Source organism: Anarhichas minor, unplaced genomic scaffold (assembly GCF_050575085.1).
Source record: "Anarhichas minor isolate MPS153535 unplaced genomic scaffold, ASM5057508v1 ptg000012l, whole genome shotgun sequence".
In the NCBI taxonomy this organism is placed as follows: domain Eukaryota; kingdom Metazoa; phylum Chordata; class Actinopteri; order Perciformes; family Anarhichadidae; genus Anarhichas; species Anarhichas minor.
This window is the reverse complement of record NW_027466458.1, coordinates 4072335-4093538: the sequence shown is the minus strand read 5'-3', so window position 1 is coordinate 4093538 and position 21204 is coordinate 4072335. Positions and strand designations below refer to the sequence as shown.

General features: G+C 42.4%; 1 protein-coding gene across 2 annotated transcripts in view; it reads right to left on the bottom strand.

The window, feature by feature from the left end:
• Positions 1-21204, bottom strand: part of prkcaa (protein kinase C, alpha, a) — a 125404-nt gene that overhangs the window by 56260 nt on the left and 47940 nt on the right. For both annotated transcript variants that reach the window (XM_076090335.1, XM_076090336.1), the window contains one exon: positions 275-386. In XM_076090335.1, the coding sequence (XP_075946450.1) occupies positions 275-386 (112 nt within the window). The remainder of the gene's footprint in view (positions 1-274; positions 387-21204) is intronic.

Sequence of the window (21204 nt, the reverse complement as noted above, 5' to 3'; positions counted from 1 at the left end):
ACTGATTCTGATACAATGTCTTCAAAACAGAACATAAGTTGTGTAGAGCCACTTACAGCAAACCATTATATTCCTATGTATGCCATACTTATGCATCATTGACCTGTGCAACAGAGCAGTGGAGGATTGATTATCCCTCCTGAGCATCGACTTTGGGGTCTCCACCACTTGATACACAGAATTGACATTATAAACTGCCACTAATTCATGTTATACAATAACAAACCTTTTAAACGCTGAGTGAGAGGTCGCAGGTATTAAATGAAGTACTCACAGTCGCACTTCATGCCCTGGTGGATGAGGCCGTACAGCAGAGAGCCACAGTGGTCACAGAAGGTGGGGCTCGTATAGGTGTGGATCTTGAACTTGTGCTTCGTTCTAGGATCCTGGAAAAATCAAACAGACAAAAAGAGCTATAAAAAGCCTGAAATGATGACATGAAAGAAAAACCAAAATAATGAATCAACAGTTGGTCACAGAGTACATACTCTTTATGTTACTTGAAACCTGGACACTAGCAGGTAAAAAACACAGATTCATAACAACAAATTGATTGTCTGAATTTCTGTTCTGCAGAAGTTATGGACAAAAAAAGACTGATATTAAAACAAATGTAGTTCTTTGATCTAGTGCCTTGTTGTAAGTAGTGTTCTTGAGTTATTTTATAGATTTTACATTTGTAGTGCTGTCATAGTGTTTGGAAGGACAAGAAAAAAATCACTTTGTTGTTGGAGGCCATCATTTCATAAATATCCATCCATAAATATCTAGCCAACTACGGCTGCATCCTCGGACACTCACACACGTTATTGAAGGAAAATGGAAGTTGCAATCAACCTCTTTCATCACAGGACACCATTGTGTGTCACGGAAATGAAAGACACTCTTGCCAACTGACTGCAATCTCCGCTTCTTTTCTCATACAACTTGACTCAAGTGTTAGCCAATCAATCTTAACAGCCTTTTATTAGACAACTGTTTTGGGGTTGTCTTTCCATCTGCAATGACCACATCAGTGAGTGAGAGTGGAGTTGTTTCACCTCAGCGGGCTGAGCATTAAATCCAAGAGCACCAAAAATGGATATTTAATTATTGCAATTACATGATTACATTGACTGTTGTAGGTAGGACTTCAATATTTTGCTTCTTGATTTTGATTTTGATTACTCCATAGAAACTCTCATGAACATGTGAGAATGTGTGTGTTGAGCAAATACTAGAGATGCTGCCTGTCTTATGTATTGATGTGCTTTTGGATTCAATAAATAGTTTGTGCACATATGTGTAAATAGTCATCAAAGCTATTGGAGCTTTTCATTGATCATTGGCCTCCTAATATCGCAGGTCATCGCTCCAGGCTCTCCATTAAATAACATCATATTCAGTGTGAAAAGCATTAGGGTTTAATGCAGAGTGCACTGTGCATGTGTGTGTGTCCAGTAAAGGAGCTGTTGGAGGCTGAATCATGTCTGGATCAAGATAACGCACTTGTTTTTGGATTTCTGCTACGCTACAACTATTTTCCTTCATGTGGGACAAAGTCCAGTACTCCATCTTCTTTAGTTTTTGGTATTGTTCTTACATGTCATCAAAAACGAATGCATGTTAACAGATTTATTTTGCCAACCCGATTTGTGACTCTTATCAAGAAGATGTCTGAATTATTAAACTGTCAGTGGGTTATTCATAAAGCAAACCACAAGCTCACACCCAACACGGCAGTAATGTATGACACTAACAGGAGAACATAACACGGAGGAGTTATCAGTCAACTGTGCTAGTTTACTATACTAGAGGACCTTGTGTTTTATGGATTATGTACAATCATTTAGGTGCAATATCTGCAGAATCTGAGAGGGCTAGAAAGCCCATACACAAGACAGAAAACAGTGAAAGCCACTAGGATAGCCAAACTCTAAGAACAAGTGTGTTGTAATGTCAGAAAATGATAAGCATTCTGCAGCATGTAGCTTATGGGAAGTCTTCGGAGCAGACTGGGAAGTTATCTGTTTTGAAGCACCTCCTGTAATCTATCACCTGTTAAAATGCCTTCCAAAAATAGGTAACTAGTTATTGACGAGGACGGGCAATATTTTATTTTGCAGAGAAATAGACCATTAGTTAGATAACCGAATGGCTTTCTGCCATAAATATTTAGTAGTAGCAGTAATAATAGCAGTGGTAGTAGTAGTAGTAGTATAAACAGCAACAAAGTATTTGTAGAGAGTAGTTGGTGGTGGATGAATGAGTCAAACTCAAGACTGAGTTTCATACATATGTATAGATATGCCTCATCTTTTAGAGTACATGTTCTTACTACATCATTACCAAAATGAACACAATTGATGAACACAGTACACCGACACTGTTATGTGGACTGGACTTAAGACAGGACAAATAAAACAACCCATCTCTTGTGTTTCGTTTGCATTTGTTATTCCCAGGAATTTGAATGGAAAGCTTCCTTCCCCATTTTCAAGTAAATGCAGAGCCCATCGTTTGATCAGGTGCTCATCACCACTGGCCACCGAGCCAGCATCTATTTGAAATTTGGACACTTTGGATACTCAAATAAGTACAATTTCTATACAGTTAAAACAAGAGATGGGGAAGATAAAACATAGTTATAACAGGTCAAGTGTTCAACTCAGCTGACAAAAAGTGTAATTAATGAATGAACTACATTAATTAACCCGTGTTACCGCTAACCCACTAAGGGGTGTTTCAGTGGAGTGAGCAGAACCAATAGTCTGGCTTTAACTCAAGATAATAACTTCCGCAATCCTACCGATCAGCACTCCTAAATAGTATATCGAAGTATAAATATTCGTGAGCTGAGTCTATTAAATGTGTCCCTTTGTCTGTCTCTGCAGGACATTTACAATACAATAACATATGGTTTCAAAGTAAACAAATGGCACTGGGAGCAAACTCTACCTTAAGTAAATATCTGTGGGTGTTAAGTGAAGCAGGAAGCTCTTTCATATGATCTGTTGAACAAGCAGAACCAGTTTTCACCGTTCTATTGTGCTGCACACTGAGCGGTGAATGAAAAAGAGTGAATGTAAGCATATGCAAACATACAGCATATGTATGCATGGAGTAATGACCCATATGGCAAATGTGACTGTTATTGTATTTAGGTGTCACTTGAAGATAAGTGTTATAGTACAGACTGAATACAACGCCTCTGCAGCGCTTACATACAACAGTGTAGGGTCCCTGTCACACATGCATGCGTACATTCATTCATCTCGTGCACTCAACCTGCAGCTTGTGAAGCACTCTCCTGTAAAAACTGGAGGACTGCCACTTTTACAAGTGCTTTCCTGCTCATTCTCAAATTGTGCTGTCCAGTAAATCTCTCTCAGAGTTGGAATCTGTTTAAGTCGATTTGCGTTGAGAAAATGATCCAGGCTAGTCTGTTTGTTTGTTTTCTTTCATTGCATCTATTTGTAAGAACAGCTGTCTTTATATTCTCTAAAAACAGGAGAGTTTCATTCTCCCAAAAAAAAGAGCTTGACCCAGGAGAAATAAATCATCAGTAAAGGGAGAGCTGACAGTATCCCGCGGTGAGGCGTCACAGTGATCAATGTTGCAGTTTGCCATTTCAGTCAGGTTGACACCGGCCTGTGGTCTAATGCAGCGGAGCCTCATTCTGGCTCCTCAGATCTCGCTTGCAATCTGACATTTCCCTGCCTGTTAGTCTGCAGAGGCTTCACACCTTCATAGGACAAAGAGAAACGCTTCCTTTGTCCGTCTATCAGGCGCCTTTCCGTGATAGGTATAGTAAATCCTGATGTGAAACAGAGTTGATTTCATTCCAGCTGCCGTAGACATACTTGAATACGTAATTTGAATGCCTTATATTAAACTCCGATTAACATATAAGTCAAGTCAAGGGACAGTTTTCAATCAGACAGGAAGGTATTGAAACATCCTCTTAATAGACCCTTTTACAGCAGACAATGATTACGTCACGATGTTAGCTGGAGGCGAACACTAATCACCTCAGAGTAGTGGGCTTAAGCTACACATCTAAAAGGTCATCCTGCTGTGTTGTTGTTGGGTGCCAACAAATATCACATACATTTGAGATGACAAACTGTGATTCTAGGGAGCTACAATATCAGTGAAGCGTTTTAGAGATTGGGAGAAAATGTTGCTCATGGTTTAGTTTAGCCTCCTGCTATAACCTCCTCAGCCGTCACGGCAGAAGGCTAAACTATTAGATTGGTGGAGAGAAATGTCTGCTTTCCCCACGGTGAAGCAATCTGCCAGCGGCGTAGTGGTAGTGCTAATACGGTCCTGTTGGTTAATAGTAACTTCCTCAAGTGATCCTTGACTGGGACGTGTCATGTGTCGAAGTGTCCCTGAATCCCTAACGGCTCCCCGGGCGCCTGTCATTGGCAGCCCACTGCTCCCTATATCCAGGGATGGGTCAAATGCAGAGACAAATTTCCCCCTTAACGGGATCAATATAGTATAATAAAATTAAAAATTAAAAAAATTGTTCAGAATTATTCGCCTTCAAAATAACAGAAAGTCGGTATATCACACAGCTTGTAGTGGTGCAGTTGAAAACAAACCAGGAAGTTACTTTTTGAAATGCAGAAAAGCTCAGCCTTGATGGAGCTATCGCTGAATATAACATTTATTGGCAATATATAAACATTTACTAAACGGTTTCGAACACACTATAAAGTAGATGTAGTTGTCACCAACTGTAACTCCTCCTGTGGGCCCCCATACTGTACTTAAAATGTCATTCTAGCTATGATAATTAATGGTAAAATAAGTGAATTCATGTATTTGTGTAGTACTGGTAGTGACCTTTAAAATCCATTACGATGAGTATCTGCACGTTCATTTTGTTCTTATAGTGTGTCTAACACAGTCTAAGTGTCTCTGAGGACATTTTCTGCTCTTGAGAATGTGATTCCTAAGAATCTCACAGCAACATGTCTCTGACTGCCAAGCTCTTCTGACATGAGCACTTAGATGCTGGTCGGCTTATCTGAGATGTCGATCATCTTAAGTGACTTTAAACTCCCCCATCGCACGTGACAGTGTGAACACACAGTAGATGCATAAGTAACACCCCACAGCTTGAGGCAATCTGCAGGTATATGGAGAATCGTGATCGACTTGAATTAATTAAATTGGGAGTGAAAATGAAAACACGTATGCAGGATCTAGCTTTGTCAGCAAGCCTGAGATGATCTCAGCATTCTCAATCATACTGTAACTTGTGGCCGCTACGATAGCCAACATATTTCACCTTTTTGTCAAATTGTCATTTTCATGGAGACATAGGCACACAAATTACACAATCACATACAGTGCACGTTGTCCAATTAGCAGCCCCGACGTGCAGGCCAGCAGTCAGTCAGTGTGTCAGTCAAGGACAGACGTGAAAACAAGACAGGTAGACAGGCAGACAGTAAAGAGAGGCTGTGCCAGCAGCACTTACTCATGTCCACCCACACACAGCTGATCCTGAAGGATTATCCTCTTGCACCCCCCCCCCCTGCTTTGTTTTCTCCATCTACATGAATGAACAATGGCGACTAAGAGCCACATTCAGCTGCACATGGATCATGTATTTTTATCAAATCAGCTTTTGATGGCTGAAACATGACTTAAATGTTCCCAGATAATGGAAAATACTCTCAACAAAAAAGACACAATGAGGAAATGATAACAGGCCAACCAAGGTTAAGGTGGTAAATCAGCAAAAAAACAATCCAGTCCCTTAGGCCTTGAGAGCTGCTTGACACGCGTTGGCCTCCTGAATGACAGCATGTCTGTAAGGTCGTGGTTCCACTTGTCTTTTCAATGCGACTTCTGTCATCCGATTATGCCAGGACGCATTAGTTGACAAGTCTGTACGCTCCAAGATCGGATCTCGCTCGCATTGGGACACGATCAACCAGACCACATGCTATGTGGCCGGGCCCGCATTGAGTTCTGATCTCTGTGAGGTGAGGACAGCATGTGGGCACAATTCGGACAATTTATCAAACGTAGGTCTCCATTATCTTCCCCTCCCACACGGGAGTTCCTCTCCCCAGGAGAGCAAAGGGAAGAGAGGAGGAAACCAGGGACTGTGGCACAGCTGGGTCCCGCTGTCTGAGCCTTGTTAAGTTACTGCTTCATTGGAAAATGTGTTGATCACAGAATAAGAGCTTTGTTAGTTGCTATTCCTCAATTAAACAAGTCTACCAATACTGCACAGAGGAATAGTAAGCAGCAAAACTAACAGGGGACTTTTATTGTGAAGAATTTAAAGGATATGAAATCCACAGTTTTACAGGCGCTTCTTTGACCACAAAATATAGCCGATCACTGTCGGATCAGGGAGGTGGACACAGCTGAGTTCCAATCTTGCACATCCGATCACAGAGTTGCATTTAAAAGAGAAGACTGTAACCAAGACCTAAAACCACAAATATGAACCTCATGGTGGCGCTCGAGGAAAAGGATCAGTGTCCATTGATTAATGACCAATGTCCTTAGGATTCAACCTCTGGGGACCATGAAAGTTTTTACAACATTTCATGGCAATCTGTCAAACAGTTGTTAAACTATTACAGTCTGGACCAAAGTGGTGGACATACATTCCCATGCCTATAAACACAATGATACTCAGTTCACAATTAACTTATCGAGGCTGTTGGCTAATCCCTATATAAACTAAATTATTGTATTTTTATGTCATAAATTACATAAATTAATAATCAATTACTAATCATATTATATATATATATAATTTTCTGCTTTTCGGCCACTTGTAGCTCACCTTTCAAAATGAATTGTCAACATCTAGCCTGGCAGGTTTAAAGTGTCAGCTATGACTGATTTGCAGGGTGCCATTTAAAGAGTCACCAGGGCAAGCTGTAATGTGCAGAAGATGAAACCTGTAAATGGATGTACTCAACTACATATCACTGAGCACACTCGGTTGTCCATTAACTCGTCCTTTCTGCGAGCTGTGGGACGGCAGGGTTTACCCCTGTGGCTTCCATCCCCTATTACAGCCTAATTGGGTCTTAATGGGACATTCGAGGCGGACTGGGTGGCTCTGCCTTAGCAGAACAGCAGGGGAAGCAGAGTGCTACGCCAACAGCAATGATGAAGTCAATCACCAGGCTCAACACAAGAAGGCCATAATGGCAAAACAAAGCCAGGGGGTGTTACATGTTGACTGGATGATGCAGCAAAGAGGTTCAGCTACCGGTAATATGAGAGCCAATGGGATTGCCCAGATGTCACATGCAAGGACAGGGTGCAATTTAACACCGTGTTGTACAATAGATTAGAGAATACTATCTATATTTTTCTCAATGAATAGTTTGAGCTTGCATGAGTGCATCAGTATGCAAGGTATCCAGCTGCTACAAAGAAAGATGGTGACAACTGGTTCTGAGGTGAATTGACGGTGACTCGGACCTTGATGAGGATCAGACGTAGATGTTTTCCTTCAATTTGTGGCAGCAGAACACATTCCTCCAACACTGAGCGTCCATACAAATAAACAACGGCGATCACCTAAACTGAGCTTAACCACTTCTTGAATTGGCACAATTTTGCCCTGAAAAATGTCTCCTTCCTTTGCAACATGTACAGTAGTAGATTATAGTAGTACATTATTCTTACTTCAGGGTCAACAAAGATAGAGCCAACATAAACTTTCTGATGATTAATTAACACAGCAATCACTGAAAAATACTCACATAGAAATGTAATCAGAGTTGTGTATTATCTTTCAATAACCACGGAGCATATTTTACTTTATCTAATCCCTATAGTTATTTTAGCATTTGCCCTGTACTAATCCCAGGCTGATTTGCATGTGAAGCCACAGATCAAAAACAGACACAGGGCAGAAGGCTGATCAAAAGACTGGAGGCAACCAGGAGATTGTGATGAAAACAGAAGCACAGGGGGTGAGCACAGTGATGCCGGCTAATTAGCCAGACTCTACAACCCAGTTTAATTAGCAAACAGGACGCCAACCAGCCCCTGTTAATGAACAGCTTGGCAGGGAGAAGCTGAGCAGGGACTTCCCAGCAGAAGGGGGGAGGGGAGGGGAGGGGAGGGGAGGGGAGGGCAGAGGTGGATGAGGTGAACGGCTAGAGTCACCCTCCATAAGTTCAGTGATTAATAGCTTGCAACTTCATAACTTATCGAAAATACAAAAAAATAATGGGGACGAAGATTCTACTACATTATTGATTCGATAGATTGGTGCTGCAGCTATAATTTCCCTTAAACCAGACTGTGTTCTTGTACTGTGCTTCTTGCACCTGGCTAGCATGTGTCACCGTGAACAGACACCAGCAGGCTAAATTGGGAAGGTGCTCGGTTTGTATATACACGAATATGTATTGCATGTATGCAAAATATAGATAGTTAGACTGGACAGTGTTAGACACACTACAAGAACAAAATGAATGTGCAGATTCTCATCACAATGGATTTTAAAGGCCACTCCCTGTACTACACAAATACATGAATTTGCTTATTTTGGAGTAAATTCAAAAAAAGAAACTCACCATTTATTTTCACAGTGAGTTAACATAGTTAACAAGTATAATTGGCGGGAAAATGGCAATACCATATGGGCTGTGAAGCTGATGTAGTGTAACACATTTAGGACAGAACAACATCAAACCTGCACACAATATGAAATGTTTTTTTGGAAAAGAGTTTGCGTAACGCATTCTGGTCACTGAAGAGACGTGAACGCTTAAACTAACAAACAACATTCTGCAAACTCCCACAGAATGAAGAATATGTTCAAATATTCTACATCTGTTTGCAACTGGTTGTGGTGTGTTGAATAAGCAGCACACACTATAGATGTGTGGTACATTATGGAGTCCAGATGGAGGTTGTTTTGGAGGTGCAGACGGAGAGGAAGGCCTGTGCTCTTCTCTTAAAATAATGATCAGAGCAATTAAAGCTGGGAACATGGAGCCATTGGTGGTAAAATAAAAGTCCAAGTGTTCAACCTTTCTCAAAATTCTCCCTCCATTTGATCCGCCCAACCACCGATCATACAATCACACACAATCACCCAGGAACCCAAACAAGAACTGTATCTAATCTCAGTAAATGTCAAGGTTATGTGTTTGGTGCTGCAGCAAGACAAAGAAAAGACAGTCAGTAGGTTTACATGCACACAATAAACCAGGTTACTCTGAGAACTCGGGTAACGCAGCAACACATGTATCTGCACTGTAGTAACCTGGTTACTGTACAACTGTGAACATGCAGCAGATCGGTAATCACATTTCTTATCGATCCCTGCCCTTATTTTGGAAGCAATGGCTACTAATTAGTGATACAGTACGCCGCCACCTTGGTGGAAACCAACTTCTTTAGACTTCTTGAGGTTACTTTGTGTTCAATTGAGCTTTAGTTGGACTCTGCATAGAATTATTATATGAGGATGTAACGCTCTGCGTAGTCATATTTCCTTTAAACATGGCGCTCTGCTTTCACAGAAACGGTTTCCCTATCAAAAGTGTTAATCATGCACTTGCACACTCGACGTGTGAAAAGCCAATTAGAAACCCGCATGTGCATGGACCAAGGATTGGCTTTCTCTGGGCAGGAGAAACACTTAAGTGCATGAAAGACTGTGACCTCTTTGACATCTTCGAACGGATGCTACTCTCACTTCACTTGTGAACTAACAAGACAAAGACTGCAGTCTACCCTGAAGGGTTAACGAATCCCAACTCCCTCACAATCAGCTTCAGGGAGTTAAATAGCAGCCATTCAGAATCAAAACAACACTGACGGTTCTATTTTGGGATTTTATTGAACGGAAGACTTTGGAATGACTCAAGTGTAGCAATCATCAAAGAGGCTGGTCGCTAATATAGTCAACCTGCCTCCCACAGAGTCAAAAGAGCTCCACCTGGTGTGACATTTGCAGCGAGAGAGAGAGAGAGAGAGAGAGAGAGACAGAGAGAGAGAGAGAGAGAGACAGAGACAGAGACAGAGAGAGAGAGAGAGAGAGACAGAGACAGAGACAGAGAGAGAGAGAGAGAGAGACAGAGAGAGAGAGAGAGACAGAGACAGAGAGAGAGAGAGAGACAGAGACAGAGACAGAGAGAGAGAGACAGAGACAGAGACAGAGACAGAGACAGAGAGACAGAGACAGAGACAGAGACAGAGAGAGACAGAGACAGAGACAGAGACAGAGAGAGAGAGAGAGAGAGACAGAGACAGAGACAGAGAGAGAGAGAGAGAGAGAGAGAGAGACAGAGACAGAGAGAGAGAGAGAGAGAGAGACAGAGACAGAGACAGAGAGAGAGAGAGAGAGAGAGACAGACGGAGAGAGAGAAATGAGACGCACTGATCGTCACTTTATCTTTGTAATTTCCTTCATTCACTTATCTCTTTGACCCACCTGTTCCCTACAGGACTGAGACAAAGGTCGTACCAGTGACGCTTGATGGTGAACAATTTCCTTAATATCAAGCGTCAAACAAGACTAAAACTAAACTCCCTCTGAATTCTCTCACCCCTCTCTTACCCATCATCCCTCACTGTGAGGTGACATTTGAAATGGAGGTGGCAGGAGGCTCCTCATTTTACCAGTTTTTGAGTCATCCTCTCTTGTGGTTAACCTGTGTGCTTGTGTGTATGCGTGTGTGTGTATGTGCGTGCGCGTGTACACACACACACACACATGCAGGATAACTTGGAGAGGTTCAGCAGGGTGGTTTTCACTTTCAATATAGTTAAGGGTGAGGACATTTTGACATTTTTGACATGAGCCGTACGTGTGCGTGCTTAATAATCTCCTAAATCAACAGCTGCAGCTACGGGTTTGGTCAATTGAAAACAGTTACTTCACAGCTTTTTTAAATGAGCTATTTTGGTTGATTTGGGAGTTCTGTTGATTTTCAGCAACAGCATCTACTACTCGTGTGAGATATTTCACTACTATATGCAGAGTTAAGAGTCATTGTCCAAACCCCTTCACATGGCACTAATGACACCCTGACAGTGTGTTGAACCAAGCAAGGCACTCTGTCTCACTGTGTCACCCAATCCCGTCACCGTCATTAAATTGTCAACTTCTAATTATATCTTACATCATATTAATCACATTTCCCTTCTCCCATCAAACCCTATTGTGCTCTGAAAAACGGTGGCACTCACTCATTACAGTCTCACGTGGATGGACGCACGCAGGCGCATTCATGATAAAGCGGTGTGGCATGTCAAATAGAGATGGAATGACTCCATCAGCAGCAGATAGCCATCACTTTATCCCCCCCTTGACACACAGGCACATACTTTCTAGTGAATATTCTTGTCTTGGACCACAGCTACAGGACTGTGGTTACTAAGGTGCGGAGAGGCTTCGAAGACAACAAAACGGAGCTATCATTTATCCAAACATGAGGTGTTGGGCAAAGCACGGTTACTATTTTTAGCATACAAATCACCACCCTGATTCCTCTTGGCCTTTCACTAAGCTGCTGAGTGCTGAGAGGGAGGGCAGGTTGCCACCACAGTTCACAGGGGGTTTTCCTTGCCGTGTTGTATCTGTTAACACATCTGTCTGCTAGCTGAGCTAGAGATAATAGCTGACATGTTTAACCATTGCCAGGGCCCAAGTTGCCCTTTTGGCTGACTTTGTATCAATAAATGCCATCCATCACAGTGCTGTTCTATGGAGCTTGGGTGCTCTTGTTCCCGCAATAATACTAGACAAGCTTGACAATATGTTAAAAAAAAAGTTGTGCAACTCTTCACTGGTTCAGGAGCGCGTGCATTTGACATTCCATGTATACCTGACAAACCCTGCTGAAAAACTGCATTTCCGACTGTCAGAATTCATAATGTGACGATGTCGTCGGTCACCAGCGTGAGCATTTGCAACGTTGCAAGTGAAAGCTGTTCACACAAGAATAAGCTTAACAATTACTCGAGGCTCTTACAAATAGAATTCAAGAAGATGCGTATTTCCATTTCATTGGCATGATTTTTATAAATGGACCATTTAGAGGAAAGCGCAGCATGAGACAGACTGAACTCAGTTTTCAGCTCTTTGAACAAACCCTCCTGTTTGCCTTTGCACAGCTGGAGATAATTGAGCTCCAGGTAATACGGCTCCCACACACACATGGACACTGCAGAGACATGTTCATTTGCAGTTGCTGGTTCATTAGCATAGCCATGCACACAAGTGCTGTGAGTGACATCCACAAGGTCAGGAGAGGACCAGGGGGGTTTGTCACAGCCGTCACATCGGCTGGAAAGATGACGGCACTACCTACTATTACAATTTTTTCTCCCGCGGTGGCAGGGAGTAAAAAAAGAAACCGAGGGGAAAAATGAAAAAAAAACAAGGAGCTGACAGTTAATTCGGCCATGTTACAAATGGCAAAAGCCAGAATAAATTGGCTTATCAGACGTTGGCCATCTGTCAGGTGCTTAATAATTAAAAAAACTTCACAAGATGTGTGCCGAAAAAGTTATTTAAAAGACAAAGTCTTGGCAGAGTCTTTTTTCACTGTAATGAGCCAGCAGACAGGGGCAGTGGCTTGGCTGTTCAACTCTGCCCTCTGTGGTTTGTTTGGATTGCAGAAAACTCTATAAAAGTTAGCTTGTGTCCATGCCTGTGTTTGGGGATTCAATTATGGACTGACATACTGTAGTGCCTGGTGTAGAAGGAGTTTGTGTTCAAAGAGCTTCGTGAGGAGACAATAGGAAGAAGGAAAGATTGTCATATTTATATTTAATATCGACCGCGATTAAGTGCTACCCGAGAGATAAGCAGGGATCTAATCTGACAGATAAAAAATGTGTACAAAATACAATAGGCCAACTCACTCCTCTTTCTATTCACAGAAGTCACGCTCAGGTCTCACTGAGGGAGAATGACTTTGTTTCAGGAAATACTGTGTAGCCAACAGTGGCACATGGTCAGAAATGGACATGAAGCACTACAAGTGAATTAGTAATCTACTGGTCAGCGTTCCTTCAAATCTTGCTGTCAACAAAGAATTCAATTGATGGAAGTAATAAATCCTAGCCGGACAATAATAGACTTGTTCAGCACATTTTGTTATAATATAACACATTTCTGCAGTAATCAGTTGGATCACAAATCAAGCAATCACAGACCTGCTCTTAAAATATGTTTTAATTATTATTATTTTTTTCTCTCTCTCTGTGTATGTAATTTATTGACCCTATGGTCACATTGTGTTTTTTATGCTTTTAAATTTCTGCTCTGTTAAGCACTTTGTGATTTTCTGTCTGTGAAAAGCGCTCTATAAATACATTTTATTATTATTATATTATTATCATCACAGAGGGTTGATAACTGACCTTTTCTCACTGGTGTATACTAAAGCAAGAGACTGACTTTCCTCAAACATTTGCAGCACAAAGTTGGCTCAATAACTGCCAGCAACTACCGGGCTTCAGAGCTGCTTAAGTGAACTGGCAACATGTTGGAAACACTTTCCAGTTTCTGTAATAGCTTGTTTTTCCTCGCCTGTTTCAATGCAGGTAAAACTTTTCACACCTGCAATGAATAACAAACACGAGTAGAGAGAACTCTAAGTCTCTGGAGATACAGAAGGAGAGGGAGAGGAGCAGGCTGACCCATCTGTAACTTGTATCATTCTATTTCTGGGGTTCTGCCGATGGTTCAGCTTCAGGCCTCGCTGGTATATGCAAGGTCAAGTTTAGACTTCAGACCCTCTCGGGCTTTTGTCTCAAGCGTTTTTGAGCGCACTGACAGGCAGGACAGTTATAGCACATGGCCTTGTTTGACAGGATTTTAAAAACAAACAAAAAAACTACACGAAAACAAAGATTTTAGTTTGTTCTGAACATATTGGTTTCAGCCTAATAATAAAAAGGTACGATAATGTCAAGATTTATGGATCACCAAAGTCAAAACAGTGTAAAATCCCAGAAAGTGTCTCTTTATTAACTTTATCTAAAATCACAGACAGCCAAATAAAACCTCAAACATGCTCTGCCAGTGCGGTGGCTTTAACACTTGATGCTGATATGGACGAGTGGCGCAGATGTTGAGGTTTTGCAGCTTGCTGGCAGGCGCTGGTGAGGACAAACTCTCGTCCAGCAGCAACTGTGACACCGAGTCGATTCGGGGTCAAGAGCAGCTCCAACTCTCCCATGCGTTGGTCATCAGTAATACTTAGCATGGTTGGAGCAAGACGAGCTACCACATACTTGCTGTAAACAAACCTCGGAGGGACTGATGGAATGTGTGTGTGCGTGTGTGTGTGTGTGTGTGTACTTTGGGTACTAAATTGTGTGTGACTTCAGTGCACTGCAAATTTCTGCGTGTTTGTTTGTGTGTATATGCATAAATTGTTCCATATGTTGTTGTCGCTGTGTGTGTGTGTGTGTGTGTGTGTGTGTGTGTGTGTGTGTGTGTGTAATACTGGTTCCCATCATACTGCACAAACAGGGACCGTTTAGTCTTGAGAGGCCCAGTGCATTCTGGGTGCCTCTCGTACACAGTTATTAATCTGTGATGGAGAGATTTCTATTTTCCCTAAACCTGCCTAGACCTAGGTTGGGGGATTTCTTGACACACAGTCATTTGGAATTTGTTGCTTTCAATTGTTCATTACAGGTAGAATTGCAGAGCAATAATAGCTGTAGTGAACGAGTCCCTCCAGTCAAGAAAACATCAGTGGGAGAACAATGCTGCTCTGTGCTGTGCCTGGTTATTCAAATTACAACAAAACTGTCAAACAGAGCTTTATATGTCGAGTATCCTCCGAATAATCACCTATAGTAGTGATGTGTAAACAGATCCGCTGAGGAGCAGGAAGTGGTTGCAATGCCTTTTAGCTGAGAAACTGTACGTCTGGCTGATACCTCCTGAATGCGAGTGTGAAATGGCCGCTCTAGAAATATTTCCTCTCATTCTGGTCTGAAACTGGTAAATGATCCTGCCACAGAGCCACCAGAGAGACTTTCAAAGGGACTCTCAGGCACAGATGATGGTCACTTCACACAGTTCATCCAGTTGTACGCAGCCCAAAGGTCGCAGCATTAATAGATTTGTATTCAGTCCACATCTTTGGAGCTTTACTTTATTCATGTATGTGCAGTACATACACCACAGGGCCAAGTTTCTACTATACCACAAGCTCCAGTCTTTAGTCTTTGGTTGTGTAGTATCCCCCAGAATAGACTTAGCTGACGCGGTATACTGAAGCATGAAGCTTCTGAAAAAGGGGAAGTTTCAGACCTTATCTTTATTATAAAAAGCCAGAGTGTCTCCATTGAGGTTTCTACTGCGTATCTCTGTCTCCAGTGTGCAAATGAAAGGTGGATGATGAAAACTGCAGTTGCTGGCGATGACAAACTTGCCCTATTGGCAGCGAAGAACGAGGCACAGCATCTTTTTGCTTGCATCTCACCACGTCAATTAGAAGATCTGTGTGTAGTATCTGTGTGTAAGTGAGTGGAAGGTGGGGAGCGGCAAACCTACGCCCTTCAAGCTTGTACCACTGTACATCTTTTAATTTCACACTTATATTTTCTTACAGTCTCCTCTTCTTCTGTTTTGTCTGGGTATTTCTATCCAGCCGGAACAAAAACTGTTTTGGTGCTTAACAAGACTTTTCACCAGCAAGTGATTCAGCAGCTCCCAGTGCACCCACCCATCCTCTATCCTCCAACACACACACACACACACACACACAGAGAGCAAATGTAAGCACTTACACCCTTCTGCAACGTCTCCCCCCAGCAAAGCCTCGACCGAACCTCATTTCAGACAGGCATGTCACAGACCATTAGCAAGAGAGACTCAAGACCTGTTAGTGTTCATTAGGATCCCAGAGCATATAAATACCAGCCGGCAGCCCAGGGGACTCTCCGTCAACTGTAAGTCAATAATGATAATCACTGGGAACAATGACATATATCCGAAGAAGTATTTTTTTTAAAGGCTCCATTTTCCCTGTAACTTAAAGCTGCGATGTGTAGACTGGAGTGAACCAATTGCTATACACATACTCGTAAATATGGAAGAAACATGGTTTTTTTTTTTTTAGAAGACAAGGACAATTTGGACTTTTATGATGTTAATTATTGATACCGATTTTTCCTCTTACGGCTGAGCAAGCACATCCATGCAGTGATGAGAATCTGGCTGGAAGTCAACAGCTCATACGGCATTTGAGTGAGCTGCCCACAATGGTGCTAAAAATAATAATATTGTGACTGCTATTGTACAAAACACAGTATTTAAAGGTGACTCTCATCAACTAAACCTAACTGAATTAAGCTGCTGACATGGATCGTGTCTGCGCAGCAATGAAGATCAAGGCACTGTTGTGCAGGCAGCGTAATAAGAAATCAATCACCGCTATCGTTCAGGTATCTAGGGAAGCTTCTGAACAAAGGCTGTTTTTCAGCAACACAGTCGCATTCAACCTGCTCCATAATGACGAACGGGCTTTAGTTTGATTGCCAAACCTCAAAAGTTTGATCTATTTTTATTTGAAATAAAACGGCAGGGGGATTCTGTTGTGTAGCTGTGTCACAATATTTGTCACTGTGAATCTTTAGGGGGAGACAGTTCAAGAAACCTGTAATGATCCATAGTCTGACTCTATAATCACTTCCCAGACGAATTATTAACTGTTTATGTTTGTCTGTCACAGAGCATGGGAACTCAATACAACATATATTCTTGTCCGTCTCTGGCTGCAATTTAAACTTGAAGCTTATGTCCCTGAAAGCAATCTGTATTGTAACTTTTACATATTATCTACACATATCATCAAGCGCGGGTATAAAGTAGGTTTTGAGAATGCCCCTTTACGCCCACACACTTGTTTATATTAGCCTGTGTCCCCTCAGGAGACTTAATTCCTAGGGGGGTCTGAGATGAGAACGTTTTTGATCCCTGTCTTATCACATATAGAGTCTTACTGCAAGGCGGAAGCCACAAAGGTCCGACTGTGATGCATGGCCAGCATTTTGAGGGACTGTACATCAGCAACTTCATTCAAATGTTTAATACCAACAGGGCTTTTGTCTCGGCACAGACGAAAAGGCCCACTCAGGGAAAAATGGTTCTCGTATATCATCTCCATATTGTAGCCTAAAGTGCTTTTTATTAATAAAAAGAAGAAACCCTGAGCCAAAACAAAATCCTCATCCAGCAGATGTAGTTTCAGTGCATCTACAGTTATCACCAGGAAGGGTGCATTACAGTCAATTGACCTTTTGACATGTATGCAGCGCTTCATGTTGTCCTAACTTCTTTCTTATCAGGAAAAGATATCTCCTTTCCATTTCCCTCTCTTTCCTGAACCCTCCCCTTCTTGTTTGGTCTCCAGTCTCTCACCACTGTAGATTGTAATGACAGTAATGGGTCACATTTGTGAAATTGAAAGGATTTTCTCCTCCTCCCTTGATTTCTTATCTCATCTCTTTGAGCAACTGGTGTTTATCAGAATGACAAGCTTTACACACTAAAAGAATACAGCTTGGTGAAAGAGACAGGCTATGTGAGTAGAGGACATTTGTTTATTCCCCCCCGCTGAAGGACGCGAGTAGCTGCTGTGTGTGTGTCACCTCTCATGTGCCCGCTCTGCAGGCTGCAGCTCTAGCTACCAGGCAAAAAAGATAAGCCTATCTGGCACTTCTCACTGTGCGACTTTATGTCGTGTGTGTTTGTGTCTACAATGATCTCATTTGGCTGAAACAGTGCACCCTGACAGGGCTCTGCACGACATGTCACCACTCACACACCAAAATAAAATCAGCGCTCTGAGCAGATCGGGCATCGGGTTTCTGTGTGACCACGTTTCCTTGGAAGCGGGCGCTTGTGCCAAGTCTTCCATAGGGGCGTGTGCTGAAAGCATGTGCAGGGGTTCGACCCAGCAAGGGGTGGGAGGCTGACTTGTGGGGACACTTATACAAAGGTCATTACGTCACACAGGCAAGCAAACATTGAATAGTAAGAGGGGTAGACATTCAGAAAATATTTTGGGGAACGTCTGACATTTCAAGATCTACATTTATATATCTAATACATTTTTATTATTTATATAAAAAACATATTTTTTTGTTTTTGAAAAAATCTAATTTCCACAACAAATTTTTGCAGCATAGTGTGCAAAACATTGTCTGCACGGGTTTTGCTTCATTTTAGGGGGTAAAACTAAAACAAATTATTAATTAATTATATTTATAGAAAAAAAGGGGTGAAAAGAAAGAAAGATATCTGACAAGGTTTCCTTTAGACTTCTTTGCACTAGGGGTGTGGCCGCATGGTGCAACCATGACGCGGTGTTATAGACAGCTTCTGGGCCAGAAAAGGCCTGTTTCATGGAAATGGCCAACACCTTCACTAGAAGGAAGTATACTAAAAATACAGATGTAAGGCTCCATTGCCTTTGACAACCCAAGATGCCTGTGGCGGAGATTATGTAATTTAGCTCCACTCTAGTTTAATCTTGTTTTCAATTCCCATGAAGAGCCCTTGTAATGAGACAGTGTGCGTCCCAGGCCTTGTCCCCAGAACACCTACTTCTCCCAGACCTGCTGGAGTCTGCCAAAACCATCTCCTCCTCTGTGATTTGCCCTTTTAAATATTACTATGACTGCTGCCTACGGCATTACTCACTAATGATACAAATAAGATTTCTGTCAGATCAACTGGAGGCCTGCTTATACCTAGAGATGTTCAGAAACCATTGTGTCCTTCCTGATACCGCTTCCATATACCTGAATCTGGATATCGGCCAGTACTGAGTATACTGATATGATAAGGACGACGATGGAAGTAGCTAACAGGTGAGTAATCTCGCTTCTTTCTCATCTCTGCTGAGAGTTGCACATGTGCGGCACCAGTCGAGCGGGGTGTACAGATCGGGTAGCGAGTGACACGTGTTGCTGTTGTTCGTAGCGTAAGTGATGACATCGGGTCTGCGCATAGACTCGCAAACCTGATCCGTCATTTTAGGCTGTATGGGAGGCATTTCCGATACTGGTATTGTTATCAGAACGACTCTACTTATACCTTCTGACTGCCTCCTTTCAGCTGAGTGGTTAAGGCTGTCTTTCTGATACCATTTTACTGGTGGATATTTGGAAGAAGCAGGGTATTCTTTTGGGGTGTTAGTGTGAGCTCTGCCAGGCTGCCATGTCAGCCTCAGGTAAGTTTCCAAGCAGAGGAGACAAGGAGAAAGGGCAGTGTACCGCTTAACTCAGTTACTCTGTCACAGATATCAGTGCACTGGGCAGCCCTAAGTGATTGTCTGAATGTACGCATACGTGTGTGTGTGTGTGTGTGTGTGTGTGTGTGTGTGTGTGTGTGTGTGATCTGAGGGGAAATCAGTGCAGAAAGATCCGCAGATTGCCCCGGGTCATATGTGCTGCACTGGTTAAGTGGACATCAATGATGCAGCAGTCACACACCCACACAAAAGCGAGCACATCAAACCTCTTAGTTTCATCTGCTGAGCACCTGTAGGGTAACAGGGAGGCTCTTGCATTATTGATGGTCTTGTCCTGTGAAGCAGTGAACTTGCTCGACCTGCAGGTAACTTTACACCCAGCAGTCCAGCGAAAACAATTTGTTAAAGTAAGTGCTAATAATCAGACTAAGAGACTAAAGAGCCATATTACATTCTCAACACTTTTAATAAGAAACAATCGAGCATTTTCTGCAATTACGTTTTATACCCGACTACTGTGGGTCATTTGGTTTTCTTTGAAAAAACAGCGCTGTGGAGCCCGGAGGCAAGTACATTTGATCCAAAGACAGAGCAGATGACCAGTTTTATTTAAATAATTCTGCATACAATAATTTCACATGCACCTTTTCCACCAACTTAGATGACAATTTCAACAAGAAAGTAATATTAGTAATGAGATGAGTTTGAGCAGCAAGCCTGTGAGCAGACAGACATCCGCTCCAGTGCCTGTGAAACTGGGAGATGAACCAAGTGTTAGTTCTCTCCTCAAACACGCCACCCTCCAACCTCACCAGTGACTGTGCTCTGTGGCAAACTACCAGACCGACTATACAGAATTTGCACATGCGAGTGTGTGCATATCTGCAGCCTTCCCTGCCCTTGAAACAACACCCCGAGGAACAAAACAGCCACGGTTATCTCGTCCCGTCAAACCGAGGCTAGCCGCTCATGGCGAGCTCGCTACTGAAAAGATCTCGGGGCTCTCGTTGGCATCTTTGTGCACACTTTGTTTCTTCCGGCAGGAGAGTTATAAAACACAGAAATGAGTCATGAAATGCAGGTAGCCTAGATACTGCAGATCTTCAGGATATTTGCTGAGTTATTGCCTTCCTGGATCGCACGCCCGGGAGGCAGCAAGCCATGTAATATGTGTGGTTGCCCCTAGCAACAGGGCTGAGTGCACAGAAATGTACACACATATTCTAATACAGAAAGAGATAACATACATGTTTGTTTTTTATTAAAGATATTTGGTGTGGCTGCCATGTGGTCACGTGGATTGTTATAGTGCCATAAAACCACCCAGAGCGCCTGCATGAAGAAAAGGCTGAGAATAATTTAACACTCTGGCTCTCTAAGTGAAGTCTGCTCTCGTCGGATTGGATTTCTACACACTGGTTCTCTTCTACTACTGTGCTATAACACATTATCCTTGTATCCAAGTGTAGCAATGACAATCATATAGTTTAAAGTCTTAAATCTCTTTGACTTCAGGAAGTACAATAGGCGACCGTGGCTCACTGGGTTAAGAGGGTTGTCTGGGAACCGGAAGGTCAACGGTTTGATCCTCGACTAGGACGTGTCACGTGTCGAAGTGTACCTGAGCAATACACTGAACCCCAGGCTCCCCGGGCGCCTGTCATTGGCAGCCCACTGCTCACTATATACAGGGATGGGTCAAATGCAGAATACAAATTTCCCCCTTAAAGGGATCAATATAGATTTAAAAAAAAATTAAATAGTGGCGAGTTATGAAAGGTCTGAAAGGAAACTGATATTTGACACAACAACATTAATAAAGGAAATTATCTTAATTGGAAAAACTGTATCGAGCAGGAATGATTGAGAAGCTTCTTGTACATTAATTAACAAAGAACTTTGTGCGTTCTGTGCAACGCATTACTTGGGAAACTGGGGTCACTGCAAAGCACAGATGTCAAAGGTCACGAAAGAGCCTCAC